This window comes from Bipolaris sorokiniana (assembly GCF_000338995.1).
Source record: "Bipolaris sorokiniana ND90Pr unplaced genomic scaffold COCSAscaffold_17, whole genome shotgun sequence".
In the NCBI taxonomy this organism is placed as follows: domain Eukaryota; kingdom Fungi; phylum Ascomycota; class Dothideomycetes; order Pleosporales; family Pleosporaceae; genus Bipolaris; species Bipolaris sorokiniana.
In genome coordinates, this window is record NW_006911911.1 from 788,561 (window position 1) to 815,998 (window position 27,438).

The 27,438-nt window shown below is 52.2% G+C and overlaps 12 protein-coding genes across 12 annotated transcripts; 4 read left to right on the forward strand and 8 right to left on the reverse strand.

The window, feature by feature from the left end:
• Window positions 1-217: 217 nt before the first annotated feature.
• COCSADRAFT_102119 (uncharacterized protein) lies at window positions 218-1,258 on the reverse strand (the record flags this gene model as incomplete). Its single annotated transcript, XM_007706941.1, has 1 exon — window positions 218-1,258. One exon carries the CDS (start codon window positions 1,256-1,258, stop codon window positions 218-220), a length of 1,041 nt encoding a protein of 346 aa, XP_007705131.1.
• A 541-nt stretch (window positions 1,259-1,799) lies between these two features.
• Window positions 1,800-2,939, forward strand: COCSADRAFT_41268 (uncharacterized protein). Its single transcript, XM_007706701.1, has 2 exons — window positions 1,800-1,864; window positions 2,048-2,939. Exons 1-2 carry the CDS (start codon window positions 1,826-1,828, stop codon window positions 2,651-2,653), a joined length of 645 nt encoding a protein of 214 aa, XP_007704891.1. The 5' UTR covers window positions 1,800-1,825; the 3' UTR covers window positions 2,654-2,939.
• Window positions 2,907-4,483, reverse strand: COCSADRAFT_203812 (uncharacterized protein). Its single transcript, XM_007706942.1, has 2 exons — window positions 4,069-4,483; window positions 2,907-3,991 (listed from the first exon to the last, which is right to left on the reverse strand). The coding sequence occupies exons 1-2, from the start codon at window positions 4,397-4,399 to the stop codon at window positions 3,081-3,083; spliced, it is 1,242 nt and encodes a 413-aa protein (XP_007705132.1). The 5' UTR covers window positions 4,400-4,483; the 3' UTR covers window positions 2,907-3,080.
• Window positions 4,484-4,868: 385 nt separating this feature from the next.
• COCSADRAFT_30866 (uncharacterized protein) lies at window positions 4,869-6,351 on the reverse strand (the record flags this gene model as incomplete). The annotated part of the gene is made up of 5 exons (XM_007706635.1): window positions 4,869-5,635; window positions 5,685-6,120; window positions 6,177-6,257; window positions 6,279-6,285; window positions 6,317-6,351. The coding sequence occupies 5 exons, from the start codon at window positions 6,349-6,351 to the stop codon at window positions 4,869-4,871; spliced, it is 1,326 nt and encodes a 441-aa protein (XP_007704825.1).
• A 638-nt stretch (window positions 6,352-6,989) lies between these two features.
• COCSADRAFT_41270 (uncharacterized protein) lies at window positions 6,990-7,867 on the forward strand. Its single transcript, XM_007706702.1, has one exon. It carries the CDS (start codon window positions 7,309-7,311, stop codon window positions 7,681-7,683), a length of 375 nt encoding a protein of 124 aa, XP_007704892.1. The 5' UTR covers window positions 6,990-7,308; the 3' UTR covers window positions 7,684-7,867.
• Window positions 7,868-8,287: 420 nt separating this feature from the next.
• Window positions 8,288-9,765, forward strand: COCSADRAFT_153164 (uncharacterized protein). The gene is made up of 4 exons (XM_007706943.1): window positions 8,288-8,601; window positions 8,660-9,079; window positions 9,164-9,516; window positions 9,578-9,765. The coding sequence occupies exons 1-4, from the start codon at window positions 8,486-8,488 to the stop codon at window positions 9,607-9,609; spliced, it is 921 nt and encodes a 306-aa protein (XP_007705133.1). The 5' UTR covers window positions 8,288-8,485; the 3' UTR covers window positions 9,610-9,765.
• COCSADRAFT_41272 (carbohydrate esterase family 3 protein) lies at window positions 9,759-10,804 on the reverse strand. The gene is made up of 3 exons (XM_007706703.1): window positions 10,685-10,804; window positions 10,019-10,619; window positions 9,759-9,960 (listed from the first exon to the last, which is right to left on the reverse strand). The coding sequence occupies exons 1-3, from the start codon at window positions 10,722-10,724 to the stop codon at window positions 9,882-9,884; spliced, it is 720 nt and encodes a 239-aa protein (XP_007704893.1). The 5' UTR covers window positions 10,725-10,804; the 3' UTR covers window positions 9,759-9,881.
• A 2,559-nt stretch (window positions 10,805-13,363) lies between these two features.
• COCSADRAFT_258429 (uncharacterized protein) lies at window positions 13,364-15,064 on the reverse strand. The gene has a single exon (XM_007706944.1). It carries the CDS (start codon window positions 14,928-14,930, stop codon window positions 13,593-13,595), a length of 1,338 nt encoding a protein of 445 aa, XP_007705134.1. The 5' UTR covers window positions 14,931-15,064; the 3' UTR covers window positions 13,364-13,592.
• A 214-nt stretch (window positions 15,065-15,278) lies between these two features.
• Window positions 15,279-18,071, reverse strand: COCSADRAFT_153173 (uncharacterized protein). Its single transcript, XM_007706945.1, has 4 exons — window positions 17,925-18,071; window positions 17,540-17,866; window positions 15,622-17,459; window positions 15,279-15,565 (listed from the first exon to the last, which is right to left on the reverse strand). Exons 2-4 carry the CDS (start codon window positions 17,711-17,713, stop codon window positions 15,460-15,462), a joined length of 2,118 nt encoding a protein of 705 aa, XP_007705135.1. The 5' UTR covers window positions 17,714-17,866; window positions 17,925-18,071; the 3' UTR covers window positions 15,279-15,459.
• Window positions 18,072-18,806: 735 nt separating this feature from the next.
• COCSADRAFT_41275 (uncharacterized protein) lies at window positions 18,807-21,057 on the reverse strand. Its single transcript, XM_007706704.1, has 6 exons — window positions 20,556-21,057; window positions 20,438-20,493; window positions 20,019-20,375; window positions 19,773-19,953; window positions 19,152-19,720; window positions 18,807-19,093 (listed from the first exon to the last, which is right to left on the reverse strand). The coding sequence occupies exons 1-6, from the start codon at window positions 20,602-20,604 to the stop codon at window positions 18,926-18,928; spliced, it is 1,380 nt and encodes a 459-aa protein (XP_007704894.1). The 5' UTR covers window positions 20,605-21,057; the 3' UTR covers window positions 18,807-18,925.
• Window positions 21,058-21,155: 98 nt separating this feature from the next.
• COCSADRAFT_258467 (uncharacterized protein) lies at window positions 21,156-21,501 on the reverse strand. The gene has a single exon (XM_007706946.1). It carries the CDS (start codon window positions 21,401-21,403, stop codon window positions 21,230-21,232), a length of 174 nt encoding a protein of 57 aa, XP_007705136.1. The 5' UTR covers window positions 21,404-21,501; the 3' UTR covers window positions 21,156-21,229.
• A 3,064-nt stretch (window positions 21,502-24,565) lies between these two features.
• Window positions 24,566-26,964, forward strand: COCSADRAFT_258482 (uncharacterized protein). The gene is made up of 3 exons (XM_007706947.1): window positions 24,566-24,568; window positions 24,746-24,822; window positions 24,934-26,964. The coding sequence occupies exon 3, from the start codon at window positions 24,953-24,955 to the stop codon at window positions 26,750-26,752; it is 1,800 nt and encodes a 599-aa protein (XP_007705137.1). The 5' UTR covers window positions 24,566-24,568; window positions 24,746-24,822; window positions 24,934-24,952; the 3' UTR covers window positions 26,753-26,964.
• The last annotated feature ends 474 nt before the right edge of the window (window positions 26,965-27,438 follow it).

A 27,438-nucleotide genomic window follows, 5' to 3' on the forward strand; every position in this document is an offset into this window, starting at 1 on the left:
TTCTCTTTCTCTGAATTGCTGGAGAGGATACGGCCACATGAGTTTACGACTTTCCTCCCCACTTCAATAAAGTAGAATTCTTGGTCCCGACATTTTATCATGCAGGGTACAACTTAGATCGTATTCATTGATAAAAGGGGCGATGGCAAATTGAAGTTTTAATTACACTAACTAGGCCATTTATCTTGGGCCAGTACTACAACAAACAGAACGGAATCTAATACATCTTAAACGGACACCCCTTCCCCGCACTCTCTCCCATCGTCTTCTCCCTCACTACACTCTCCGTCAACCGCATCAACCTCTCGCCCAACTCCTCATCCTGCGACATGGCACTCCCCTCCTCTGGAATCGCGGGGGGACAAACATACTGCCCACTCGCCTCCGTCTTCGTCGCTGCAAACATCGTGCTTACGGCACCTTCAAACTGTGTCTTCTTGAACGGCGCTAAGGCGACACTAACACCATAGCCTGCAAGCGGATACGCCTCGTGGATGTGCTCGACGGACTGCCGCGTCTCGACTACACCGGGGTGCGTAGCGTTGACTAGCACATTTGGATGCGAGGACGTGAGGTGTCGGGCTAGGTAACGGGCGTATAAGATAGCAGCGAGTTTGGAGCGGCCATACTGCCCATTAGGGCCAAAATCCTGATTTAATTCCTCCAAGGAGGCGAAGGAAGTATCGCTGGGAGCGTTTTGGTGCGCGTTGGATGCGAGTTGAGCTATTCGGACTTTGGTGCCGGTAGCAGCGGTGGATTTGAGGAGAGGGAGCAAGTGCGAGGTCAGGACTACATGGCCCATGTGGTTGGCGGCCATGTGCAGGTCGACGCCGTTGGAGGCGAGTTGATAGGTCATTATGCCGCGGCCTGCGTTGTTGATGAGGATGTCGAGGCGGTCGGTTTTCTTTGTGATTTCAAAAGCGGTGCGGCTGACGGCGGGCCAGTCTGAGAGGTCGCACTGCAGCCATTCTACGCGCGAAGCTTTGTCCTGGCCGAGCTCTTGAGCGATGGCTGAGGTGGCGTCGGAGGCGATGTCTTTGCTCATGGAGATGATGAAGAGTTTGGAGATGTTTTTGGAGAGGAGCGTGTGCGTGCAGCCGTAGCCTATGCCTTCGGAGCCGCCAGTTACGACGGCGACTTTGCCGCTGAGGTCGGGGACTTCTTCGAGGGAGAATTGCTGGTCTGCGGGTGCGAGGGAATGGGCGCCAGAAATTGTCTTGCCGAGGTTTTCGGCGATTGTGTTTTTAATGGTTTGCATGGTGCTGTTTGTTGGAGTTTCTACTGGGCCGGCGAAGCGGTCGGTATTTGGCTTGTTAGATTGAGTAGTTTTGGATGAAGTCGAAGAGAATCCAGCTACGGATATGCGTGGTGTTAGGACTAAAGTCTTTTGACTGGAGCAAGAATGAAGGGAAATCCTAGTCCTAAATAACCTTGCTGCTTGCATGATTGCTACATATGTCACAAGCTGTTCCCATGTGCCCTCTTTAGCTATTTGGCTCTGAGATCATTGCCTGGTTGGACAGGCCAAAAGCAATCTTGTACAATGACGTTGGTTCCTTCCGGGGAACATGGCAGCCAATGCCATTTTCGCTTGATGTCAGCACTTCTGCACGTCCGGCGCGTTGCTCAGACATTGTGGAGTAGATCGAAGGTAGATCGAATACATTGACATGGGAATGACGCGTTGATCAGAGGTCGGTCGACTATGATGGATTAGGGCTAGCGTGGCTGTAATGCATGCATGGGTTCTATCTCAACTTCATCCGCTAGTACGCGACGGGCCCTTGCATGACATGCATCAAGGATTGCCGCTGTATACATTACCATGGCTGTGCAAGCTAGCAAACTTACAGGAAGTGCATTAGTAAGTTTCTTGTTGTCCTTTGTATGAGAAAGTCAAGTTTTCTTACTACAACACGATGCCGAGTATGATTAATGTAAAATATCACCATAAAGTTTGTATAATCATTTCTAAGACTAAACGATATATCTATATTCATCTCGTCCTTTCATCTGAACTAAAGGGATTCCACCTGACATATGCCAGACCGCCACCATGCCCTCCCCAATCGACCCCCACTCCCCCAGCATCACCAACACCACCCCAAACAATGCAACCGAAGCGCAAAAATCCCGCACTAACTCCGACATAATCAACCTCTTCAAAGCCCCTTCTACCCCAACCACCAACCCCTCCATCAAAGGCATAGGACTCTACACACACATTGCCGCTCCCACCAGACTCAGCTCAGAAACACCCCCACATCCAGTCTTCCTACCCACTCCTCAAAACCCCACTGGAAAAGATCCTTCAAACCCGACATTACCGGAAGAAATACGCAACCTATGCTATGACCTGCGCAAAGTAATCCGCAATGAAGAAGCAATCGTAGCGAAACGCGCTCTTAGCTTTGAGCAACTTACGAAACGGTATGCTGGACTTCCTGGCCCGAGTGACGCGACGGCGTTGGTGGTGCGTGAGAAACCAGATGTGGTTATGCGAGAGGATGGAGTGGGTCGACAGGGGATGGATAGTGAAGTGGGGTTGCAAAGTGAAAGTCGCCGTTTGTCGGTTGATGTAGCGGGGTCTGGGGTAGCTGGGGGTAGAGAAGATGTGGCTATGCGGGGGGTGGAGGAGGAGACGGCTAGGTGACTCCCGCCTGGTACGCACATTTATCGAAAGGATCGAGGAGAAGGAGGTAAGGGGGGAAGGGGGAGAAGGGGTTTGTGCTGAGGGAGAAAGAGGGGAGTTAAAAGAGCGTATAGTGTTTTAAATGTGGTAGTTGTTGTTGTCAGGCAAGGGATTAGTGTTTGAAAACCTAACATGTATAGTTTATTTTGGTCACGATGATGTTTCTACGACAATGAAGCCTTTTTTTGTATATAGAGATCACAAAAATATCTTTCTCGGATTCACTAAAAGTATCCATATAACTCGCATATAAGACTATTTCGTACAATAACATACATACATGATCCCATCCACCAAGCACTAACTATCCAGTCAGAAAAAGGGTATATCATCGCGCCCAAGCCTCATTATACAAACACCCCTCAAAGCACCCCATCAACACCACCCATCACACCGCCGTCATCCTAAGGACCCCAAACCCATCTTCCCTCAACACCGCCCTCCCCCCACCAACCATACATGTCCCACCCCCCCTCTCATCAAACCACCGACTACACCTATGCCAACTAGGCAAACTCTCTGGATCCTCATCTTCGTTCTTGCATCCCCGCCCACACTCGCCGTTCTGCCGCCACTGTGCTCCAGCCCACTTGATGCACCGCGCATACTCTGCACATTTTTGCACTCTTTTACTCTTTTGCTGTGAGAACTCTAATAGAAGCGGGCGTGGCGTCAGACGTCGCATGGTTATAATCGCGTGGGCACAGAAGTCGGGGATGGGCAGAAGTAGCTGAGTGAATGCGAGGGCGGTGGTCTCGAGGGATTCGAGATTGTACAGTAGTTCTTCGGGGGCGGAAAGGAGAAAAGACGGTGCTGGTTGGTCTTGTTTGGGGAGTTTGGAGAGGAGGCTTGAGGCTTTGCGGCGAAGTGAGCGTTTGTGGCCTTGTTCTAGCTCTGTTGGCTGGTTGGATTCGGGGAGGGGTGGAGGAGGTGTGATGGCTCGTACGATTGCGTCGTCGAGTTCTTCTAGGGAGCTGGTTCTTGTGCTGTCTAGTTCATGTTCTAGTACTTCTTTTGAGCAGCCTGCCATAGCCATATATACTAGGTCTTTCAGTTCCATCAATAGTTCGAAGGTGATGCGTTGTGGAACTGGCTTTTGTTCGAAGAGAGCCTGGATTGAGGGAAGAAACTTTTGGGCCACCTCTCCACCTGTGTATAGGTTCTTGCCATTGGCGAAAGCAGCATTGTCAATCATCTGAAATTCGATTTTGGACATTTGACGTGAGAGACCAGCTGCGAGGTGACGAATCTGGACCAGCGGATTCTGAGTAAGAGAAGACTGAAGGGTTGGCGCAAGATCTACCAAGGTATCAGTATGCGCGTGTTTCTACAGATTCGATTACATTGACAAGTATGTCAAGTCTCGAAGTACATACCAGTAAAGGCGACTTCTCCGGCAAGTGCCACGAGCGCTTCAGCAAGTTCCTTCTCCTTCTCCTTCAGCTCCCGTCTTTGGTTCTGCATTGCCCGCCATGGTACCACGAAGCCTATGCTCTTTCCACTCACATCCACTGTCTTTCCATCTGTAACCTCTTGTGTGCTTTCTGAAATACCCCCCTTGGTATATTTCTTGCCCTTTTGTCTCTGGAAATCTTCTTGGTGGTACTGCAAGGTGAGCAAGAGATCGTTGTTGTCTTTGGTGTTACGGAGGTTGCGCCAAACACCCAAGACGGCATTAGTGGAGAAAATATGTTGATACGGCGACATGGTGTTTGCGCAGACAAAATAAACTTCACATTGCTGATATTCGGATCGTGAAAAACGACCGCGGCGCAAAACTACACAGTATGTATCTGGATTGTGTATGTACGCGCTCGGCCGGGCGCTCTGTTTGCAAGTTGGCGGATGAAGGCTGCGAACCCCTGTTTGTCAACAGATTTAACCACATTAGGAAGGCAACACGTGGGGCGGCATGTGAGGGGCAACGCACGCGCGATTCATGATGCTGGGTCAATAGTACAGTTGCATTCTTGTCTTCAAGCAGTCATGAGTTTCGACACTTGGAATCGACCCTACGTTAAGGTCTCTATAGTACAGTCGTATATCAGCATTCCATCCCAACCAGTCCCGAAAGATCAAACATAGCCCAAGCGATTCCGTTATGCTGATGCGCCGAGGAACACCAAAATATGCGTCGCTACGAACATTGACAGAATCCAATTCGTTGCAAATCTCATTAGATCATGCCAGCCATGCCCTGTGATGCATAGGCCATAGGCTTGATGTTTGGATGCGCAACCGCATCGAACTGGGTAAAACTGAGCTTGTAGTCTGGCCCAATCTTGATAAAGGCGCCCTTGTTGTGGGTGCTGTCGCAATAGTTGGGGGCCGAGAAGACGGTTATGCAACGTCCGTCGTGCTCAACCTCGTAACCTCCCATGCGTACCTCGTGCGATCGGATAATAGCCTCAAGACCATTGTTTTCACAGAAGCGCTTGGTGACATCAGGGCCAAATTGTAGACCAACACCGCGTTTGCTGGGTCCTCGGCCTGGGCTCGTCTGGGGGTCGGTCCACAACATCTCCATCATAAGGCCGGACTGGCCTGGTTGCCTCTGCTTAAATCGGTTGAGCTTTCGTACGTCGTCCAGGGTGATTTGGTCATCTGAGAAGAGACCGCCGTGAAGCACAAAGTACTTCTTGCCAATAAGAGTTGCTAGAGGGAGGGCTGAGAAGGACTCTGAGAAGAGTTTGAATACACGCTCGGTGTACTTGGCCTTGCACTCTCCCTCGAAGCCGTACATCCTGTTCATGTCGTCTGTTTCGTGGTTGCCTCGGTTGAGGAAGAAGGAGTTGGGGTATAGCCACTTGTAGGCGTACAGTAGCAGTGCGATTTCAGTGGACCAGGAACCTCGGTCGACAAAGTCGCCGTTGAAGAGGAACGCATGCTTTTCCGAGGGTTTTCCTGCCAGACGGAAAATCTCCATGAGGTCGAAGAATTGGCCTGGGATTGTTGGTAAGTATTAGATGAAGATTGGACTCGTGCAACATACCATGCGTGTCACCACAGACTGTGATTTCATGGCCTTGCTCAACGTCGTGCTCGACCATGGTGGGCTCCTTCTTGATAATGTCCATGACGGCGATGATGATCTGGTAGACGTACTTCTTAGCCAGCTTCTTTCCATTCTTAAATCTCTCAATCATGTCCTCTATGAATTCGAGGGTCATCTTATCCTCGAGCTTTGCGCCGTCGTATGAGGGGTCGACGACCATGTGTTCGAGGTCCAGGCCCTCTGCGGCCGAGGGCGCATCTTCGACTTCAATGGCCTTGAGGAAGGCGTCCCGCTTGACAATCTTGTCGCATTCGGTCATGCGCAGCTTTGCGTTGGCATCGTTGGGGGCTTTCTTGACGACAAGCTTCCAGTCGCGGAGGGCCTCGCGATGCTTGAGGATGGCCGTGTTGGCCGAGGCGCGGCGAAAGTATGCCTGCGGGGAAAGTGGTGAGCGCCATGGCAAGCAACCAAGTATGGGGGATGTGGTACCTTGACATTGTTGGGGTCGATTTCAATGGCCTTGTCTGCGTCTTGTATGGCATATCCGTACTGTTCAAGCTTGATGTATGTCTGGAGCGCAGGTTAGCATACAGTCGGGCTTTGTGTGGAGGGGCAAGCAGGCTGCGTACCTGGGCGCGATTGGTATAGAAGGAGGGCTCTGCATCGTATGCCTCTATGGCCTTTGTGTAGAATTCGAGGGCCTTGTCCCACTCCTGGTTCTTGAAGGCCTTGTTGCCCTCGTCCTTGAGCTGGACAGCCTCAGCTGGCGGACTCCCCATGGTGTGTCGATGGAAGGCGGCACGGGCCGTAGCAGTGGGATGCTCAGGCTTGCGACTGCAGGGCAAGCGCAGCGGGAAGGCACAGGTGCAGTTTGACGGCGATTGTAGTAGAGGCAAAAAAGAGCACGAGGCAGGCACAAACAATGACGCACCACAAAAGGCGAGGAGGTTCGTTGCCCGCACTGCCCGCCAAAAGTCATCAATCTATTCCGTCCCGCCCTCGCTCGCTCGCCTCGCCTTGCCACTAGATTGTCCCCCCAGCGCCACAGGCCAGCCAGCGGTCCCGGCCCCAACTAGCCGTCATGGCGCGTAAGGGCACTGCAATGGTCAAGTCGACGACCAAGGGCGATACACACTCCAAGTCTGGTCAAGATAGCCAAGCGCTCGGTTCTGCAGCAAATAACACAATAGGAGATGGCAGATATATCTCTCAAAACAGCAGACCAGGCCAGTATCTGGAGGATGAGAATTTCAATGCCGATGCCGATGCTGCAACCTCACGCGAGCCACTAAACCCCTGTAGAACAGAGTCAGGGCCAGAGCCAGAGCCAGAGCGCCGCCAGCCTCGCCAAGCTTCTGGGACCGTGGAACAAAGTACTAGCAGTAGTAGCACACTGTTTCCTTACCACACCATCACCCAGCCTGTCCCTCCTCTCCCCAGCACTCCTGCCTATCATCCTCCTGGATCAGCCACAAGCCACTCCTACCGTCTTCAGAACCAGCCGTACCCACCAGAGCCATCTTCACCGAATACACGCTGCGGTCAACGTCAACATCGAGGCCCAGGCAGCGCGTCCACAAATCGCACACCCGACGACAGACACTCCGACACCAACGAAAACATGGCTGGCGGCGCGTACATCCCCCCCAACCAGCAGCGCAACATGCGCGCCTGCATGGTCTGCTCCATTGTCCGCACCCAGCAACAGTTCCTGTCTCAGGGCTGCCCCAACTGCGAAGAGTTTCTTGAGCTCACCGGCAACCCGGAGCAGATCAACGACTGTACCTCGCAAGTCTTTGAAGGCCTCATCACTGTCGCAGACACCACCAAGAGCTGGGTGGCCAGGTACCAGCGCCTCGAGGGCTACCAGCCGGGTGTGTACGCGACCCAGGTCGAGGGTATCCTTCCTGATGACATTATTGGCTTGATCGAGAGCGCCGGCATCAACTACGTACCGAGAGATGGCAGCGAACAGGACATGCTGCCCAAGGATTAAGGACAACAACAAAGCAGCAAGGGCTAGGAACACGGACAAGACGCAACATGCGCCACGGAAAGTGAACGTTTTGCATTACATTCTTGAGCGACGGCGTTAGGGTAAAAGATGATCTACGGATCCACTGGTAGCAAAATACCAGCTTAACAAATTCATACATTCAATCATGGCACTTGCATCTCACTCAAGTTTTTACAAAGAAATTTGCATTATCCTTGGTCGCCCATAGTTCGCTTTGTTCCTTACCCTAACCTGCTTTTTAGACTCGTATCGAAATGTCGCCAGAGTTGCGCCCCATCTTGATCTAGTCGGCACCGTGCGACGATAGCATCCATAGAAGCGGTAAATCCGAGCTATGGGTACCTGACCGACATCTTCCTATCGCTGGCTTCGGACTTAACGGGCGGACTTAAGCCAACTGTCCGACGCAACAACCTCATCAGGAGTTCACAGCGACCTACTATACTTCTCTCAGCCATATGCAACTGCTGCAGGAACAAAGTACTGGGAACATCCCACCCAAAATACACAGTCAGGTGCCTGTAGATCCCACCAAGCAGCTCTCGCACATTAACCTCATGTCAAGGCTCAAAGTGCGATATAGCGCGCGCTGGGGGCCTTGCAATGGCCCATTCCTTCTTTCTCCCACTTCTTCCGGCTTTAATTCGTGCTTTCCCTGTGTTGTACATGCTGTGACATAAGACTTGTAATCCCGCCAGCTGACCTATTTCCCTTTTTCTTGTCTCGACTCGACTTTTGACTACGCCATCCACAACAAACAACCACCAACCACCCACCCACGATGGCTCTGCACATCCAGCAGAAAACCCCGGAGGGCATCGACCTCTACGCTCGCTTTGCGCTCGCCGGTGCGCTGGGGTGCTCAGTTACCCACGGCGCTTTTACACCAGTCGATGTGTAGGTTATATCCCTTTCATCTCAACCACATCCTTCACCCAACCAATATTTTCCGCAGCGTCAAAACGAGGATCCAACTCGACCCCGCGACCTACAACCGCGGCATGATCGGCGGGTTCCGCCAGGTCATCCAGAACGAAGGCGTGCGTGCGCTTGCCACGGGGTTCGGTCCCACGTTTGCTGGATACTTCATGCAAGGCGCTTTCAAATTCGGAGGCTACGAGTTCTTCAAGAAACAATCGATTAATCTGCTTGGGCTTGAAAAGGCACGCCAACACCGCGCGGCGGTGTACTCTGTTTCTGCGGGTTGTGCTGAGTTCTTTGCTTCGATAGCGCTGTGTCCGCTTGAGGCGACTCGGATTCGTCTGGTGTCGACACCGGGTTTCGCTAATGGTTTGATCGGTGGGTTTGGCAAGATTCTCAGGACAGAAGGTGTTGGCGCTTTGTACTCTGGGTTTGGTCCTATTCTCTTCAAGCAGTAAGTCGTTCCGATAACAAGTCTTCTTCTTCTTCTTCCCCCATCAGAATGGGAAGCAGGGCGAGAGGCTGACATGAATCATAGGGTCCCGTACACAATCACCAAATTTGTCGCTTTCGAAAAGATTTCCGAGGCCATTTTCGCCCTCTTTGACAAGTCGACAATGTCAAATGGTGCCCAGACCACCGTCAATCTGGGCTCTGGTCTTCTTTCTGGTTTCGCTGCTGCTATCGTGTCACAGCCTGCTGATACCATGCTTTCCAAGATTAACAAGACACGGGGTCTTCCTGGTGAGAGCACCGTCTCGCGTTTGATCAAGATTGCTGGAGAGCTGGGTATCCGGGGCTCTTTCACGGGTCTTCCTACTCGTCTTTTCATGGTGGGTGGACTTACTGCGGGTCAATTTGCGTTGTATGGAAGTATCAAGAGAGCGCTGGGTAAGTACTCTGATTCTCGTAGTTCTTTTACTGGCTGAGACAAGACTGACATTACGTGTAGGTGCTACCAGTGGTGTTGAGATTGCCAAGTAAAAACCAGGTGTATCTCCTAGTTCCTCGATAGTTGCGATATAGACAGGGAATAAACCATTAGATCGAAAAATAGTGTAAAAATAGGACATGTCTCAGTATATCTTTCTACCAGGGTACTTCACTCATGTAAAATGACGACACAATTGATTTCAGGACGTCAAATTGCATTGATCATTCTTCGGTGATCTACCCGTATCATTCTATGTACCATGCCTTCAAGCATCATCATCATCATCCCATCTATGTACAAAAGCCCCAAGACCAACATCCGCCTAAGCAGGAATAGATCCAGCCACAGCCCTGATACCCGCATTCCAGATATCTCCCATGCGGTTGTATCCAGCAACATTCCTATCATCCAAGTTAGCTCATTAATCCCTCTCTACAAAACAACAAGGGCATTACTTACGGGTGCAAATCATCACTCAACTCACTGCTAGGGTTCAACACACCCATATCCACAAGTGAGACCTTGGACCCCTTGCTCGCGCGCGCCGACACAATCGCAGGCAATGCGTTGTTAAACGTGCGAATGGTATTCGTCAAGCCGGACCTCTTCGACGGGATAATCTTGGCCACAACAACAACCGCATTCGGCACAACCTTGAGCACATCATCAATCAACAATCCCAACCTGCGCGGCGCGTCCGCATCAGGCTCCGACGACGGGTTGCCACGGTTAAGATCGTTAGTTCCAGCATGGATGAGGACGACGTTGGGGCGGAGGTTGAGGCCGCCTCCTGCGACGCCGCGGATCTGGTTGATGGTGTAGCCCGGGAAACCCTGGTTGTCTTTGTCGGCCATGGTGCCGGATTTCTGGGTGCCGACGAAGTCGACGGTGTAGCCGCCCGAGCGCAGGTTGTTGAGGAGGCGCTCGCGGTAGCCGTTTGAGCCGCCGCCGTTGATCCAGCCCCAGGTTATGGAGTCGCCGAGGGGGAGGATGCGGAGGGATTTTGTTTGGCGGGGTTCGAGGGATGCATCGGTGGGGAGGGCGCTGGCGAAGGAGAGGACTGTTAGGGTGTGTGTGTTAGTTGGGATGGCATTGCGATGGGGGGTGAGATTGGGAGATATGTACAGAGAGATAGAATGGCAAGTGGCAGTGCCAACTGCTTCATTATTTTTGACAACATAGTTTACGTCGTATCTCTTTCACTTTCAGAGAATTGGACAAAAAGAGCGAAGGGAGAAAGGTGGGAAATGCGAGATGCCCATTCCCCACCCCTTTATATATAAACCTTTTTCATAATTCTGCGCCCAGCCGTAACACTTTACCCCGGATTCTCTCTGTGGTTCCACATGGCTTGCGGCTATGTTTCCATCAAAGTGACGGCGTGCCCGCCCTGGAATTTCTCCGTTAATTTGATTGAGAAAGCCCAGGCGCTAGCTTGACTACTACCACACCCCCCCCCCCCAATCCATTGTCAATCAATCTCTGACTCTGTATGTTCGTTAATCGTGATTCCGCCCGTCCGTGCGACTAAAGCTAGTCAATACATATGTAAATATCACGTTGTGGATTTATTGGGTATATGTATAGTTGGTGGAAAGTTTAGAAAGGTTGACGGGTAGGGCTTGTGGGGTGTGGAGAAAGAGGTGCCGTTTACGGCCGGTGGCAGATGTCCGGGAGTAATTTTTAGCATGTGTCATTTGCCGTAGTGTTTCAAGGAGGATAACGGCATTTGCGCCAGTCATGTCGTTGTTTCATTGGCTACCCTGGCACTCTCGGCATGCTGGTGTGGCGTTTTTGTGGCTCGACATGAACGTTTACATATCACGTCGTTGCTGTCTAACGCTAGACTCTCTACCAGTCGCATCCAATAATCACTACAATTAATCGCGGCTGGTAGCAATTAATAGCGTCCGATCCATTTGATACCGTCGATTCTCCAGTTCTTACATAATATTTTTCGCTTGCGGGCCGTCTGTCTGTTACCATCTGACCACGATGAAGCTTTCGGCTCTACCCAATGAAACACCAAGAAATGCGATCTGATTATTCCCAAGAAGCTCTACCATTACCCATAAATATACGCTAAGATGTCAGAATTCACCATGTTTAGCTAGCACAAGTTTATGCGATGAACACCAGGATCCCCATTACTACCTCCGGGAGCTAGCAGTCAGCGGCGGGTAGTTGGGGAGATGTGTACCTGACGCTATACCCCTTCTTTGGCACTATTCAGACGCTTTTAATATAGCATCGTCACTTGTGGTATATTATGTAAATCATGGCCAGATACTCGGTTCGATGGTACATGTTCTCTGTTGTAGCAAGACAAAATGTACCAATTATAGTGCATAGGCAGATCCCGTCAGTGCTCTTGAATAAACTGGCCCTTTTCCACCGTAGCATCCACTGATACACATCCTGTGAATGATGATCAGAAATACGGCTAATGGTAAAGGTTCATGAGAGTACCATACGTTTTGTGGTAGCTACAGAATCAGCTTCTAGGGCGACTGTCTCACTGCAAACGTCTCATATTCAGCCATGCATTCGGATCGCCTAAGCCGAGTGTCTACTACTCAACTCGGGTACGTAACGGTTGCACGACTCGACATTCACGACTTTTTGACCTCAATTTGTCCGGTGAGCAATCATACCTTGATGACTTCATAGCTCATATCCAGCCCGCCAAGGTTCTCACTGCATCAATCAAGCTGTTGGTCCCCGTATAGCTCCAAACCCGCAATCTCATGTTCGTAGCTTTAGTATCACTCAAGCATACACATGTCACTTATCATCGGTAAAACTTGCTGAGAATTCCAGTGCCCTCGTAGCACCATCAAATTCACAAAGAAACCCCCAGATCACATACTGAATGATCCTCACTACTTACTCTCTAATGGATACATGTGACCCTATCCACTCTCGTTTCCCTATTGTTTCAACCCTGCAGGCCTATGTAGCCAGTATTCAGTCTCCTCCTTCTTCCTGGCCTTCTCAGCCCTCTCTGCATCTCGCTTTTCCAACTCTACGATCCAAACCTTCAACTGCTCAGCGCGCTTAGCCAAATGCACCCTCAGCTGGTCTTCCAGCTCTGCCCTTTCTCTTCTGACGCGCCAGCCTCGCAGCTTCTACCCTCGCACTATGCTCCTCGGTCAACTTCTGTCCATGATCTGCAATGTGCCTAGCGTTGGCCTCGCGCATTCGCGCATCGCCGACCCGTACTTTGCCCAAAATACAGCAACAATGAACACTGCAAGGAATGTAAAACCAACCGAGGGCGATGAAATTGAATAGCAGCTCCGTTCTTCCTTATGCAGCACAGCGTGTGGGATGTCCATAACGTATTCTGATGATTCTAGGGAATGTACGCCGGTTACCACCTTCCACGAGATGCGTTGGTGAAACATTGGCGTGGTATTTTACAGGAAAGAATAGGCAAGGGAGATAGTAGGAATACAAAAAAACAAGTTATGGGTTTTCACACTCACTCCAAGTGCTACCACAATGTCTCTATACCAAGCTCCATACTCTGCTCTGACACGCAGCACATCAAATGGACGCTATCAAATAAGTAGACATCTTCAAATTCGATATCTATCACCTCCCCACTCCCAAATTAAACCTTAAAAGATACACACACACACACACACACAAAAAGGATATACCGATCCATGTCCTCCAAAAAAATCAAGTCATAACCATCGTTGCAATTCGTATAAAATGTAGTCATTCCCAAGGAAAAAAACCGCAAAAAAAACGTTAAAGACGAAATGCAACCAATGACAAAAAGGAAAGACTTGAAAAGAATAACCTCAAAACTCCGTAAAAAAAAAGTTCGGACCAACCCAATCTCGCACCTCTCCCCTTCTTCACCTGTCTGTATAGCGAAGAAGACAAAGGGGAGAGGCCGAAAAGAGGAGGTACAACGACCACCTCCAAAAAAAACGTATGCACACGAATCGAAAGTTTTCTTCACCTCCAAGCACAACCTCAGCGCTTTTACCCAACCCACAATTCTTCTCACTCACACTGCTCAAAAAATCTCATGACCCAACCCCCCATACCCATCATCCCTACCCCCCTTCCTCACCCTACTCTTAACCTCATCCTGCACATCTTGAGGTAAGCTAGGTACATCAGGGACGTTGACGCCATCGGGGACAACACAGACGGGTTCATCACGCTTGATACTACTTCTTGAGAACTTCTTGCGAAGGCGGGAGCTCTGGCGCTTGGAGTTCTTGCTCTTCTTCCGAGACGCAGATTTGGCATGCTTGGTAGAGTGCTCGTCATCGCCGTCATCGTTATCGTTGTCGTGCTCGGCTTCGTATTCAGAGGCAGAAGGGACGGAGAGCATGTCTGTGTCGCCTTCGGAATCGGTGGGGAGGGATTTGTAGTCAGCGTCCGAGTCGTGGGCAGCGGCGATAGTTTTGCGCTTTTTGAGGATGCGGCCCATGCTTCTTGGGGCGACGGCGTTGTTGGACGAGGTCGAGGTACGGGCTTCGGGGGAGGCGGGCTCGTTTTCGCTCTGGGTGACGTCGGGGGTGGGTGGTGCGAATTTGGGGACGGAGGGAGGGGGAGGCAGGTCGTTGTAGAGGACGGTGTGGAGCTCTTTGCGGGCGGAGGCGAGCTTGAATTCGAGGTCCGAGACGCGCTTGCTGAGCTTCTTTTGCTTCTGCAGGTCCTTCTTGCTGGGCGTGTGGTGTAGACCTGGCGTCCGTGGCGTGCCTGGTATGCGCATTGGAGTCGCGGCCTCGACCAACTCTGTCGTCAAGCCGAGCTGCATCTTCTCGGCGTTTTGAATGTTGGCTCTGGCAGCCATGGCTGGTCGTACAAACACCTTTGGCTTTGGAAGGAGGCCGCGATCCTTGGCCTCATAGTAGGCAATCTCAGCAGCCTTCTTGCGCTCGTCAAGCAGCTGCTGATGAAGCTGCTGCTCTCTATCTCGCTCAGCATCCATGCTGCCGGCTTTGCGCTTGCCCAGTACGCTGCCGAACATGGACGCAAAAGCGCGCTGTATGCGCGCATACGTGCCCTCGCCCGACCCAGTGGCCGAATTGGCTTGCGCTGGGGCTGAGGATTCGCGAGAGCGATCCGAGTTCGAGGAGCCTGAATGAGTCCTTGCGGGCGCAGGTCTGGCTGTGCGCGCCGCATGGTTCGCAGATGTTTTTCTCGACACGGGCGGTTGCGCATTGTCCTCGTTGTACTGATCAATCAGATCGTCAATGGCAATGTCTTTCCACAGCTCCTCGGGCGGTGGGCGAATGGTGCTGTTTGTGTTTGTATGCTCCTTGAAGCGCGATGGGCGCGGGCGAGCAGCTTCCTCCATGTCCTCACTCATGGCCAGTGTAGTTGCGCGTGTGGTTGGCATGAGCGCTGCTCGCTAATTGAGGGTCCAAAAAAGTGATCGCGGCCAGGCGGAGCACCTCGTGCAGACGGTGCAGCGAAAACAAGGACTGGGATTGAGAGCGGAGGATGCCACGGGGCGGGCGAGTGTTGTTGTTGTTTGCGTGAACCAAAGGATCGCACCACGGCCGTAGCCAGAAACAACCTTGGGCCCGAGAAAGAGGACCCTGCGTCATTACATGACTTGGCGCCCCGTGATTGCTCGTGCCACTGCGCTACACTCCACTTCTGCCCGTGACACGTTGTCGCCAGCCCTTCACCGCCTTCCCACCTCGGCCGTCTACATTCGTGCGTTCATCAAACTGCAATTTTCCTCGTCACGGCATATACAGACGACTGTGCTAGTCGAGCAGATGCCACCAGGTCTCACTAAAGACGTGTGTGCATTACGACGATCTACATATAGTTCCATGGTACACATGCTGCAGGGGGACGCCCAATGTCCGCGCACTGACACACCAAACATGTAGTAAGTATACAGAAAAAACAATACTCTACAACTTCGCCTTGGGTGCAGACTCCTCAGCCAACGCCTCCTCGTAGCAGTCATCCAAGTGCTGTCTGAATGCCTTGACCGTTTGCGGGCGCTTCAGTTTCAATCTACATCTTGTTAGCACATCATATCATCCCATCTCATGTGACTAGAGGCGACTTACGTTGGTGTCAAGAGCTGGTTCTCAATCGTAAAAGGATCCACAAACAGCCTTATAGCCCTGACGCGCTCCCAGCTGTTGAACTTGTTCTTGCGTCCCACCTTGTCCAGGTCTTTCAACACAGCCTGCTGGACCTTCTTGTTCTGACACACCTCCCTGAGCTTCGCCATGTCGCCCACGGGAATCGTCTCACCAAGGACCTTGGACGCAAATTGCGGGAACAGATCTGGCGCAACACCGAAAATGGCAACAAGGAAAGACTGTTGCGAGTCACCGTGGACGTAGCCCGAGGCCAGATAAGTACAGTTTGCGAGGTAGAGGTTCTCGATGCGCTCAGGTGAAATGTACTCGCCCTGTGCAAGCTTGAGAACGTTCTTCCTGCGGTCAATGATCTTGAAGCGGCCGAGTTCGTCGACGGTGCAAATATCTCCAGTGTGGAACCAGCCGTCAGCATCCACAGCTTTGGCTGTCTCCTCGTCATTGCGGAAGTATTCCCTGAACCGCGTCGATGAACGGATCACAAGTTCACCGCGAGGGAATGGCTTGTCAGAAGCAAAGTACTCCATGTCTGGCACGTCCACAAGGGCACACTCGGTGGTGGGCGCAACACCGCCACAGTTGCCCGACGAGAAATCGTTCTCGTGCTGGAACAGTGCCATGGCGTACGTCTCGGTCAAGCCGTATCCCTGCGTAAAGTTGCTTGCAAAAACAACGCGCAGGAATTGGTGTAGACTGGGGTCAATGGGCGCAGAGCCACTAATCAAGACCTTGGTTCGGTCCAGACCAAGACCCGCAGTCACCTTGCTCGCCCAAACGCGGTCGTAGAGCATATGCTTGTTGGTCGGGTTCTGCTTGTCGTGAATAGCCGCAAGCTTGGTAGATACAACGTGCCGTGACAGTGCTCCCTTGACACCAGATGCCTGAACCGTAGCTTCCTTGATCTTTCCTCCAAACCTGTTGTAAAGCCTGGGTACTCCAGAGAAGATAGTTGGGCGCAGCATCTTGAGATCGTCTACGAGTTCTACAACGTTGCCGTGGAAATAGCCAATTGCCGAGCCACCTGCCAGCGCCGAATGCTCCGTCAGGCGCTGGTAGATGTGCGCAAGAGGCAAGAAAGAACAGATGACCTCACCTGACTTGCCGCCAGTGAGGATCATGCTCGAGCATGCTGCAGCGTGAGCGTTGCGGTGGGTCAAGACAACACCCTTGGGGTTACCAGTGGTTCCAGAAGTGTAGTTGATGGTGGCAACGTCGTCCGGTGAAGGTGGGTTCATTGGAAGAGGCTGCTTCTCACCCAGAGCTTCTACATCTCGGATGTAGTGGATAGACACACCCTGCTCGTTTGCGAGCGAGTTCAAAAGGTCTCCCTTTGACTCTCCAGGAAGCTCGCCAGCCGACAACGGGTCGAGAACGACGATGAGTTTTAAAGTCGGGAGTCGTGGCTTTAGCTTCAAGAGCGTAGTAACATGGTTCATTCCCGCAACCACGCAAGTCAGCTCCGCATGGTTGATGATGTATTCAGTCGTGTCCGGGCCAAGCGTGTCGTAGATGGAAACGGTAAAGAGGCCTTGCGACATGCAAGCCAAATCGGTAATCTGCCACTCAGGTCTGTTCTGACACCACAAGCCCACACCGTAATTTGATGCAGTCACACCGGCTTGTCTGTGCAGGTGCACCAAACCAGCGCCAAAATCCTTCCTCCGCTTTGCAACGGTCTCATAGTCTTCCCAGATGTACGGGCCGAATGTCTTGGTCGCAGCGTCGTAGGGGCGGTGACCGAGGCACCTGTTCTTGGGCCATTTCGCAACCGCGTTCTCGAATGCCTCAAATGATGTGCTGATCTGTTACTTTATGTCAGCTGATCTTCCGACTAATATCGACCATTTCTCTATATGAACGAGGAAACAGAAAGGAAAAGTACCTCGGGAACCAGTTTCTCCAATACAGGCTTGTCCGCAAACCTCCAATGCCTATAGATGGCGCTTCTTCCTTCTATCGCGGTACCAGGAAGCGGAATGCTATAGGGCTTTCCCTTTGGCGGCGGAGTATGGAGCTCGTTCGCACGCTCTATCTGAGCGTCTGTGCCCGAGAACATGTTGTTGTTGTGATGGTGGTGGTGGTGGTGCTACGTGCGCGCAAACGATCCAAGGTTCGAAAGTAGAGACGAATATACAAGTGGGTGATTGAGGCAGTGCAAGTGGTTGCAGCAAGGAAACGGACGCCGAAAAGACCGTAACGAACAGCTCTACTTTATGACAAACATTAGTCAAAGTCCCCGAGCTTCCCATGTGCAAATGACAACATACCTGGGGTCCTAGCGCGCCGCGAATATCCTTTGCCCGCGGATGAGACGAGAAGAGCACACAAAGGCTGGGTTTTGTCAGGCTGAATCTAACAAAGATGCACAAAAGGAAAAACACGCGATTCCTCTATATGTCTAAATAGAGAGAGAAAGGACAGAGAGTGAGAGAGAAGGGCGGAGGACCTGATCACTCGGGCGCCTACACCTATTGAAGACAAGAGGCCCGCCCCCAGACCGAATACCCACATATTTCCTGTTACGAGGGCCATGTGCCTCGGTATCTTGGAGGGGCGCATTCGTTCGCTCTAGGGTTCCACATACAAATGACGCGCGCGTGGCCCCCGGCCGGGGACGCTCAGAAGTGGGCAAGTCGAACCCAGGGCCAAGAAAGAGAAAGCCAGCTCTTTCTCTAATACCCAGTGCGTAATCTCCACATGGGGGGCTTTCATGCGCCGACATACCCCATTGTTTTCCCCGGACTTAAGCCATTTTTCAATAACTGTCCTATGCGCATCGAGTTTGTTCGTGGGAAAGGTGGACATGTCGTTCGCTTCCTCTGTGCTTCGCATTGTATGCGAAAAAGTGTGCGTGTAATGCGCCAGCTCGAGGCATGTGTTACGGGTGTGCGTGCGTCATGTGTGCGCCGGATTTCCTTCTTTTCACATGCCGAGCCAGAGTCTGGAGTTATTACCACGCGGATGCCCGTAAACGGGCCTCACGGCGATTGGCCGGCTTGTGCGAGGTTGCGCTAACCAAAGGGGAAAGTTACCGAGGCATACGTAGCATATCACTCGAAATGCTGCGACACGCAACATGGCACCTTTGGTTACGGAGAGACGACATAATGTCGCACGGCGATATTGTTGTAGCACCGAGATACAACGTATAGGGCAAGGGCTCGCAGCCTTTTCTTTGTTAAGTATTAATTGGTCTTGCTGCTTATATATCTGCTGTGCCTTGACAATCGGCGTTTCTGGATGCCTATCCTTAGCTGTCCTGACTACTCTATGTCGCACCAGACAACGACGCAGGAGTTTCGCCTTCACCAGTCTTGCCTGCATTGTCCGGATTACCTTTTTCCTCAGGCTTCGTCGCCGATTTCTTGAACGACTGCTCGAAATCCGCAATGATGTCGTCAATGTGTTCGGTTCCAACCGAAATTCGGATGAGATCCTGTAACACGAATTAATAACTTCACAGTCGGACATGATACAAAACCGATGGTACGTACCTCGGTAACACCGGAACTCAGCTTCTCCTCGTCGCTCAATTGCTCGTGTGTTGTAGTCCAAGGATGGATAGCCAATGTCTTTGAATCGCCTACGTTCGCCAAGTTGGAAATGAGCTTGAAGTTATCCACAACTTGGGATCCTGCTTTGCCACCTCCTGTCACACCAAACGACAGGACACCTCCGTAACCACGCGGCAGGTATTTCTTCGCCAGTTCGTGAGATGGGTGGCTCTCGAGACCTGGGTATGAGACCCAGCTTACATTCTCGTTGCTCTCCAGCCATTTGGCTAGCTTGAGCGCGTTGTAGGCATGTCGCTCAGCTCTGAGAGAAAGCGTCTCGACACCAAGGAGAAGCTGTTGCGCAGCAAATGGGTTTAGTGCTGCTCCCAGATCTCTTTGGATTTCAACACGCGCTCTAATGATGAAGGTGATTGGACCAAAAGTTTCCCAGAATTTGAGCCCATGGTAGCCTTCTGACGGCTCTATCATTTGCGGAAAGCGCTTGCTGTGCTTGCCCCAATCAAATTTTCCGCTATCGACAATGACACCCCCGACGGTGGTTCCATGCCCTGTACCGGTTAGTCTGCCGTCCGGTTTGAGAAGACAAGCTGGAGAATGTACCTCCAATCCACTTTGTAGCAGAGTGTACAACAATGTCAGCGCCATGATCAATGGGCCTAACAAAGTATCCACCTGCGCCAAAGGTGTTATCGACCACTACCGGAACACCAGCCTCGTGCGCAATTGCGACAATCTTTTCGAAATCAGGAATGTTATACTTTGGGTTTCCGATGCTTTCGAGCTATACAAGGCGTGGTCAGTTTGTCATTTGTCGAGAAGTGTGTCGCATTGAAATAAGAAACTTACGTAGATGGCTTTTGTCTTGTCATCAATGGCAGCCTTGAAGTCGTCGGGCTTATCTCCGTTGATGAACTTTGTTTTTATGCCCAAACGTGGAAAAAAGACCTTGAGTTGGTTGTACGTGCCTCCGTATAAATTTGATGTCGCGATAATGTTGTCACCAGCATGTGCCAGAGCAGAAATGGCGATAAACTGCGCAGCTTGTCCTGATGATGTTGCAAGCGCAGCGACACCACCTTCGAGCGCGGCAATTCTCTGCTCAAGGACACCAACAGTTGGGTTTCCAATTCGGCTGTAGATGTTGCCAAACTCTTTGAGGCCGAAGAGTCGAGCACCGTGAGCGCTGTCGTTGAATGTGTAGGACTGCGGTCGTAAGCTTTTTTTTCTGACACATACGGGAGGAATGTATGTTGAGGGGAGCATACGGTGGTGGCATAGATGGGCACAGCACGAGAGTTAGTCTCCTTATCTGGTGTATGGCCTGGAAGGAATCGCGTTAGCATCAACATTCGCGTCGTCTCTCACTTTGCCAAAATTGCTTACCGGCATGCAATTGCAGCGTCTCAAAGTTTTTGGAGAGTTCGTCCGCCATGTTGCTGGTCTGGAGATTATTGTATGAAAATATTTGGAAGATTTGGTCAACTAACGCTATGTCAATTGCTCTTTTAGCTATACACAAAGTCAATGGATTGGGGAAAAGGTACGTAGAGGAAGGGAGGGGCAGAGAGAGCAACCAAATGGTAGAAATTATGCACCATTATCCCGCACAGTCACGTCATCCGCACCCACGCTCGCGTTGGAGGCCTTCAACCACAGTGTCTAGGTGCTCCACACTAAATGACCCGTTTGAGATGCCTCTGTACTGATATAGCCCCCACATATTCTTTTTGGGGTGATACCTGACGGCACTAGGCCATGCAAGTGCTTACCAGGCCCCTTTGTGCCGTCTGAATGTGTAAATGTTATCTGTAATGGCAGGTGGCAGTGTCTGAAAAAGTTACGCGTTAGGGATGGTTTTGCAATCACGCAATTCTGGGAGTGGTGGTTGGCGCGGGGTAGTGTTGGAGATGGAGGAGGGGTAGCTAGGCAGGTAGTTACGTAGCTATGTACTTGCAGATGCGCAGGCCATGACACAAAGTGCACACAAACTACTTGCACGAGCTGCAGGATCAATTGGATGTGTAGAGTATGCTGGAATGTTGCCGACATTGAGATTTCTACAGTGATTGCAACCAGCCAACGTGAGATAGAAAAAATGGTGGAGCAGTGAAGATGTCTTTTTGTCCCGTGGGAATGGTAACATGACCAATCATACTAGTGATAGAGGAATAAAACAGCCAAGAATTATTACTAAGTAATAAATACTCAGAATGTTGGAAGGGGGCATGCATGACATAATCGTGGTTACTGCATAAAGGAGTAAGACGGACGACGACGGACTGGTGTTTTTGCTTGGTGTCGTGTAGGATATCGGGGGAATGAGTGCGAAGCTAGAACGTCACTAGTGGTAAAGAGGCATGTAGACTTTTGCATACGTGAATGCAGTATGCATGTTTTAGGGTCGGTGTAACCGTGCGTGATGTAGTATTTAGACAGCATGGAAGAGATGAGCCATTCCAACTGTCATCAAATAGTGTCGTGTCGCAGGGATGCTATGCTGCAGCATCAAGTCTGCAGTCATGAGGTAGCAGGAAAATGCCTCTTTGCTGACTATTATCAGACAGATGCGAAACCATGGTATTAATATGTCTGTGGCCAGAGTATATTTGCGTACTGGGTGGCAGACTGAAACTTGCTCAAGTGCCGCTCTTGCACCATGCCTATAAGTATGTATATCCTTTCTTTTCTTCGAGCCCGGTTGAGTGGACCGTCTATCTGAATCGTCACGATCGGGATCGTGATAGAGTTTGGGGCTGTCGGGCCTTTGTCGGCACTTACTTGAGGGAGTGGTTTGTTTCCAGATGAATTCTTGCATGTGTCTGTACTATGAATCCAATGACAAACAGAGGCTCGAGTAAGACGTATTGTTAGCGCGAAAAGAAACCAGGCAAGTATGCAATGATGATGACTGTGTTTCAGGGACGATGCATGCGGTAATGACTGTATGAATGGGGAATGGTTTACTGCCTGTCGGGCCGTTGTAAGGGATAGTCGAGATGTGTTGTTTGGTGGAACAAGTGTGTTGCCAACTTGGAAATAGACATGCTTACGAATGCCGAGGGGCTCGACTGCAGCGAATACAAGGATAAGGAGAGTACATGTGCCGCGGAGGCGTACTAGACGTAAATAGTAAGAGTTGGTATGGGGAAAGGCCGTTGTAGCGGAGAAGAATGCAGGCAGGCGGAAGATGTGTACTTGGCGTCATGACCAAGCAATCTCGGGACCGGGAATTTGTGTGGCCGTGGTGTACAGCAGGACAATAGGCTAGTACGCATATGAGTACCTAGACATGTAGGTAGAGCAATTCGGAGAAGAGCGTCGGGAATGCTCGCAGACAGATGTAGCGAAGGGGGGTGACATGGGCGTGGGTCGAATCAATGAAGCATGAAACCGCGGCCGTGTGCTTGGCAATGACATTGGGCTAGAGCAGCTGGTCCGGGTGTCAAGCCACAGTACCACGCCACAGGGTCGTCGTGGCTGGCGATGGCAGTGCGAAGGAGGAACAAACGACGGGCGGGCCGGGGGGGCCAAGTATGGGTGTGGAGAGGGAAAAGGCAGAGTAGCAGTGGATGGATGTAATGTGAGTGGATGGATGGATGGATGCAAAAGGGAGGCTGTGTGGGCAGCGGGCAAGGTGGAGCGCGGGTGGGATCGCCCCCAGGCTGGGAGGCCGTTGGAAGGATCAGGGCTTGGGGCGAATCATGGCGGGCGGAGCCGCGGGTAGCAAGATGAGGTCTGGTGCATGCAGCACAGCAGGGCAGAGCAGGGCCAAGGCTATTGGGGCTGGCCGGGCATGGTGATCCTGTGTGAGTGGGCCGTCTGTCGCCCTCTGCTCGGTGCTGGGAAATCCGCCTCAGTGGCCATTGGTTTCCACCACCCCTCAAGCTGTCAGCAGCGGTCCCAGTCGCAGCCAAAAGCACCGCCTGGAGAACCGTTCGTGCCAACGCTGACGGGCCCGGCAGAAGCAACACGCACCACCACAGCCCTACACACACACGCACCCGCGCGGCGACAACAACAACGAGATGACCTGGCTGCAACATAACCTGGAAATGGCGCGTCTTGGTGTGCGTACTGTGTGTATGTATGTGTGCGCGTGTGTGCCATGGTGACCATCAGACCATCCGTCCTTTTTTGTGCGCCACTAGCCAGCTGGGGTTGCACGGCACAGAGCGAGCTTGGGCAGCATGCATGGCCCCATAGATACGCCAACCAGAGAACATGGCCCCCGCCCCCTCTCCAAGCCCTGGGCTGGTGGCTGTGGGCTTGAGTGCACGGCAGCCGATTGAGACGCGCAGACGTGGCCGTGGGCGCGGGAGAGAATGTCTACTTATGTGTAGTCAGAGACAGAAACACCAACACCAGATGCTGCGACAACGAGCGACAGCCTCGCCCGCCGCTGCTGCCCATGCATGACCCGGGCCTCTGTGCAAAAGCTGCCGGGCCTCCGTGCAAGTCGCTGGTTCGACTGTGCCGAACCCCAGGGTTGCATGGAACCGTGTCATCGGTGGGCCTAGTTCAAGCCTGAGGAGACGGGTGCCAATCTATCTTGCCCGCCGCTTGGAACTTGCTCTCGAGTAAGTAAGTATGATGAATATGTATGTATGTATGTATGGATGGATGGATGGATTGATGGATGGACGGATGGATGGATGCATAGACTGCACATTACATACGCATGTATTCTTACATACATCCATACATGTCCATATATATCCACACATGGGAGTTTGCAGGACTGCGGCCTTGCCGTCGTCGCTTCGTGTCGAGATGCATACGACGCCTCGCTGCCATGGCCCCGCGGAGGCGTCGGCTGCATGCTCCCCCGTGTGCGCGCAAGCAACCTCAAACCAATGGCGGCACCAAACTATCCTCTCTTTGTTCACTCGACTTCGGCTAAATCTGTCAGTGCAGATGAGCCTGTCCGCCGGGCCAGCCAGCCGCCTCCTCTGATAATCAACTAGGCCTAGCCGCTTGCTCTTACCTGTTGCCGTCGCTCTCTTCCCAGCCCATATTCCTCGCTGTCTGCGTCCTGCCTCTGCCCTCCCGCGACCCTCTTTGGCCTATTCATGCCTTGCTGCTGCTGTTGCTGCTGACCCTTCTCCTCCGCAGGCACACGTACCAGTTGCTGCCCGCCCACCAAAACCATCAAGGCCATCACGTCTCGCTGTCGCTGTCGCGTCACCTGCTTCTGGCCTCTCGGTCCTCGGCGACCATCCCCCGTCACTCATCCCTCTTGGTCCTGCTACACCTGGCCCTGTCCCTGTCCCCATCTCCGTCTCCTCAGCCCCCATCCACGTCGCGTTTCTTCTTCTTCACTACCACCACCACCGCCAACACGACCAATTCACTGCCCGCCCTCATTCTGTCCTTTTGGCGGATCCTCCCCCAAACAGGTATGTACCCATCTCTCAAACACTTTCTCTCCCCACGCTCCAGCTGCCCATTTTGCGCCTCTTTAAGTTTGCCCGGTAACTTGGGCTCGGGTCAGCCAGCGCCATGCTTATTGCCCCTACCGAACCCATCAACGTTACCACATGGCACTGCCAGACCTCCTCGATTGACACGTCCAGGTCGCTCGCGCCCGTGGTTGACAACACCATCGTCGTTGTTCTAGTCGACCCAGAGCCCCAATTCTGTGGTCACCGCCGTAAGTGTACCTTTGCTGCGGGTCGAGCCCTACCAGTCCCTGCACCTCCCTCGCCACAACTTCCCACACTCACGCCCACGCACCACCACGCCCTGTGCTGACTCGTTACAGACTCCCACCACCACCCAACATGTCCAACATTGTTGTTAGCAACGAGACCAAGAGCCAGTCTGTCCGCACCACAAAGGATGGCAGGCAGATTCGCTACAATCTGCAAGTAATCCAGCAGCCTGAGCGCGCCCGTGCCTGCGGTAGCGGCGCAAAGTCGAGCGCCGACAGACGTCCTGTCGACCCACCCCCGATTGTTGAGCTGCGCGTCTTCGAGAATGACCAGGAAATCACCTTTGCCTACAATGCAAACTTCTTCCTCCATGCCAGTCTGGAAAATGCCCGTACCATCGCTCCTGGACGCGCTCCCTCTACCGCCGGTCCCAGCTTTCCAGTCCTGACAGGTACCCCAGTTGCCGGCATGGCCTACCTTGACCGCCCAACGCCCGCTGGCTACTTCATCTTCCCTGACTTATCTGTTCGCCACGAGGGCAAGTACCGTCTGAGCTTTGCTCTTTTCGAGAACCTGGCAGAGGTAAAGGACCTCGATCCTGAGGACCCCGACGTCATCTACGATGGCAACCACTTTGTTACCCACCGCTGTGAAGTCAAGTCGGCTCCTTTTACCGTCTTCTCCGCCAAGAAGTTCCCTGGATTGTCCGAGAGCACTGCTCTGAGCCGCATGGTCGCCGAACAGGGCTGCCGTGTCCGCATCCGTCGTGACGTGAGGATGAGGCGCCGTGAGAATAAGTCGTCCAAGGAGTGGGATGAGTACGACGAGGAAGGAGGAGGTTACGATCGCGCCCGAGGCACCGCAACTCCCGACAACTATGGCCAAGCACCAAATGCCCCTCTCGATGACCGTCCCCGCTCATTGTCCAGCGCCAGCAACCCTGCGCTCGCGCCACCGCGCCGCCCAAGCATCGAGGAAATGGGCCACGAGTATTCTGCTAGCAATGGCTACCAGCAGCAGATGCCCCCTCCACAGACTTCCTCTTATGCACAGATGCCATCATATGGCTCTAACCAGCCCCAGTATTCACAGCAATACCAAACCCCGCAGCCGGCCCCGATGATGCAACCTCCACAACCCCCGCAGCATTCGACACCGTACTCGCAGCACTCACACCACAGCAGCTACAGCAGCCAGCACCAGGCACAGCCTCCGGTGCCAATGAACCAGCAATACGGATACTCCAACTACCAGCAGCAGCCGCAACAGTCGCAATCGCAATCGCAGTCTCAATACGACCATGCTGCACCTCCTAGACAAGAGCAGATGTCTTCCGACTATGCGCACCCGTCTGACTACCGTCGTTCGTCTATTACGCAATCGCCAGCTCAGCAATACACTGCTTCGAGCCACCCAGTACAGCCATATCACCCTATGGACCAGTACGGCCAATCGCAGCAGATGAGCCAGCCTCTGCAGCCTCTGCAGCCTCTGCACTCCTCGCCTCAATCTTACACGTCTTCGGCTCCTTCTCATCAATCCCTGCCCTCTTTGAGGCCTATTGTTGCAGACAAGCTGGAGCCCGTATCTCCTTCCTACCAATCTCCGCCTACCTCAATGTCTGCCGCAATGTCTGTCAACTCTGACGGCCCCAGCCAGCACTATGCTCTACCCAAGTTTAACCCTCAGACTCAGGGCCTTCCGCCCATGTCGGCCACATCCAACAAACGCTCCTTCTCTAGCACATTCGACTCTCGTCATTTGAACGAGCGCATGGTAGCAGGCAGCAGGCCCCAGCCATCTGGCGCGGGTTACAGCTACGACCCTGGCTCGCCTGACATGGAAGAGCCCATGGACCGGGCTGCTATGAGCTACAGGCGTGCCGACGGAACACAACGACAACGCCATGTACCCGAAGTTGGCGTCTAATTTCATTTGACGCTGACGACTATGCAGCTACCGTAACAAAGGCTGTTAGCCCAATATCTGCATAGGTGTTTGTTGTTGGAGTACGGCGTTTTGTGTTCTCTGTCACGGATCTAATGTGCTCTGATCATTTATACCCCCTTGAGTTCGACAAAAGGGCGACTCTCACCATGGCGATCCTTTATCTTCGCCTTCTTATTTCTAAACTTTGTTCTGTACCCACCTGTTTTACATTTCTATCTTTTATTGATACATACGCCAATCGGCAGAGCTGCACACTACCATTTCCTTTTTGTTGCCTTGTTTCCACAGCCTACCACATATACCGACACATTTACATACCTCAGTACAAGCATCATATGCTCTAAAACTCTACTTTCATTCTCGGTACTATTACCATGTACTCTTTTGTCGCGTGATTTACGAGATGAGGTACACACGCTCACACGACGCGTCGCATACTTGTTGTTTCCTTGTAGTTAACGGGCGGAGTCGTCTTTGCTCAGGTCTTGTAGCTATTGTTACAGCCCAACGGGTTTGCTTTGTCAGAATGTGGCATGGAATACATATTTACGCGTATGGCCTCAAAATTAAAAAAAGGGGAGACTTGCATGTCGATTGTATAGATTCCTTGGGTTAACATGGTTGGTTCCTATCAATGTCACTTTTTCCCGTCTCTCACCATGCGT

Excerpts from the sequence above, each read along its gene's own strand:
- COCSADRAFT_258429 (XM_007706944.1), bottom strand. The coding sequence starts at position 14,930 with ATGCCAACCACACGCGCAACTACACTGGCCATGAGTGAGGACATGGAG.
- COCSADRAFT_258467 (XM_007706946.1), bottom strand. The coding sequence starts at position 21,403 with ATGCATGCCCCCTTCCAACATTCTGAGTATTTATTACTTAGTAATAAT.
- COCSADRAFT_41272 (XM_007706703.1), bottom strand. The coding sequence starts at position 10,724 with ATGAAGCAGTTGGCACTGCCACTTGCCATTCTATCTCTCT. Across the intron at positions 10,620-10,684 it reads ACTTGCCATTCTATCTCTCT|TCCTCTCCTTCGCCAGCGCC; the intron begins GTACATATCTCC and ends ACACCCTAACAG. Across the intron at positions 9,961-10,018 it reads TTGAGTGATGATTTGCACCC|GAATGTTGCTGGATACAACC; the intron begins GTAAGTAATGCC and ends CTTGGATGATAG.
- COCSADRAFT_41268 (XM_007706701.1), top strand. The coding sequence starts at position 1,826 with ATGGCTGTGCAAGCTAGCAAACTTACAGGAAGTGCATTA. Across the intron at positions 1,865-2,047 it reads AACTTACAGGAAGTGCATTA|ACCGCCACCATGCCCTCCCC; the intron begins GTAAGTTTCTTG and ends GACATATGCCAG.
- COCSADRAFT_153164 (XM_007706943.1), top strand. The coding sequence starts at position 8,486 with ATGGCTCTGCACATCCAGCAGAAAACCCCGGAGGGCATCGACCTCTAC. Across the intron at positions 9,080-9,163 it reads GGTCCTATTCTCTTCAAGCA|GGTCCCGTACACAATCACCA; the intron begins GTAAGTCGTTCC and ends CATGAATCATAG. Across the intron at positions 9,517-9,577 it reads AAGTATCAAGAGAGCGCTGG|GTGCTACCAGTGGTGTTGAG; the intron begins GTAAGTACTCTG and ends CATTACGTGTAG.
- COCSADRAFT_258482 (XM_007706947.1), top strand. The coding sequence starts at position 24,953 with ATGTCCAACATTGTTGTTAGCAACGAGACCAAGAGCCAGTCTGTCCGC.
- COCSADRAFT_41275 (XM_007706704.1), bottom strand. The coding sequence starts at position 20,604 with ATGGCGGACGAACTCTCCAAAAACTTTGAGACGCTGCAATTGCATGCC. Across the intron at positions 20,494-20,555 it reads GACGCTGCAATTGCATGCCG|GCCATACACCAGATAAGGAG; the intron begins GTAAGCAATTTT and ends GATTCCTTCCAG. Across the intron at positions 19,954-20,018 it reads ACAAGACAAAAGCCATCTAC|CTCGAAAGCATCGGAAACCC; the intron begins GTAAGTTTCTTA and ends CGCCTTGTATAG.
- COCSADRAFT_41270 (XM_007706702.1), top strand. The coding sequence starts at position 7,309 with ATGGCTGGCGGCGCGTACATCCCCCCCAACCAGCAGCGCAACATGCGC.
- COCSADRAFT_203812 (XM_007706942.1), bottom strand. The coding sequence starts at position 4,399 with ATGTCGCCGTATCAACATATTTTCTCCACTAATGCCGTCTTGGGTGTT. Across the intron at positions 3,992-4,068 it reads CGGAGAAGTCGCCTTTACTG|ATCTTGCGCCAACCCTTCAG; the intron begins GTATGTACTTCG and ends ATACCTTGGTAG.
- COCSADRAFT_153173 (XM_007706945.1), bottom strand. The coding sequence starts at position 17,713 with ATGTTCTCGGGCACAGACGCTCAGATAGAGCGTGCGAACGAGCTCCAT. Across the intron at positions 17,460-17,539 it reads TGGAGAAACTGGTTCCCGAG|ATCAGCACATCATTTGAGGC; the intron begins GTACTTTTCCTT and ends ATAAAGTAACAG. Across the intron at positions 15,566-15,621 it reads AACCAGCTCTTGACACCAAC|ATTGAAACTGAAGCGCCCGC; the intron begins GTAAGTCGCCTC and ends AACAAGATGTAG.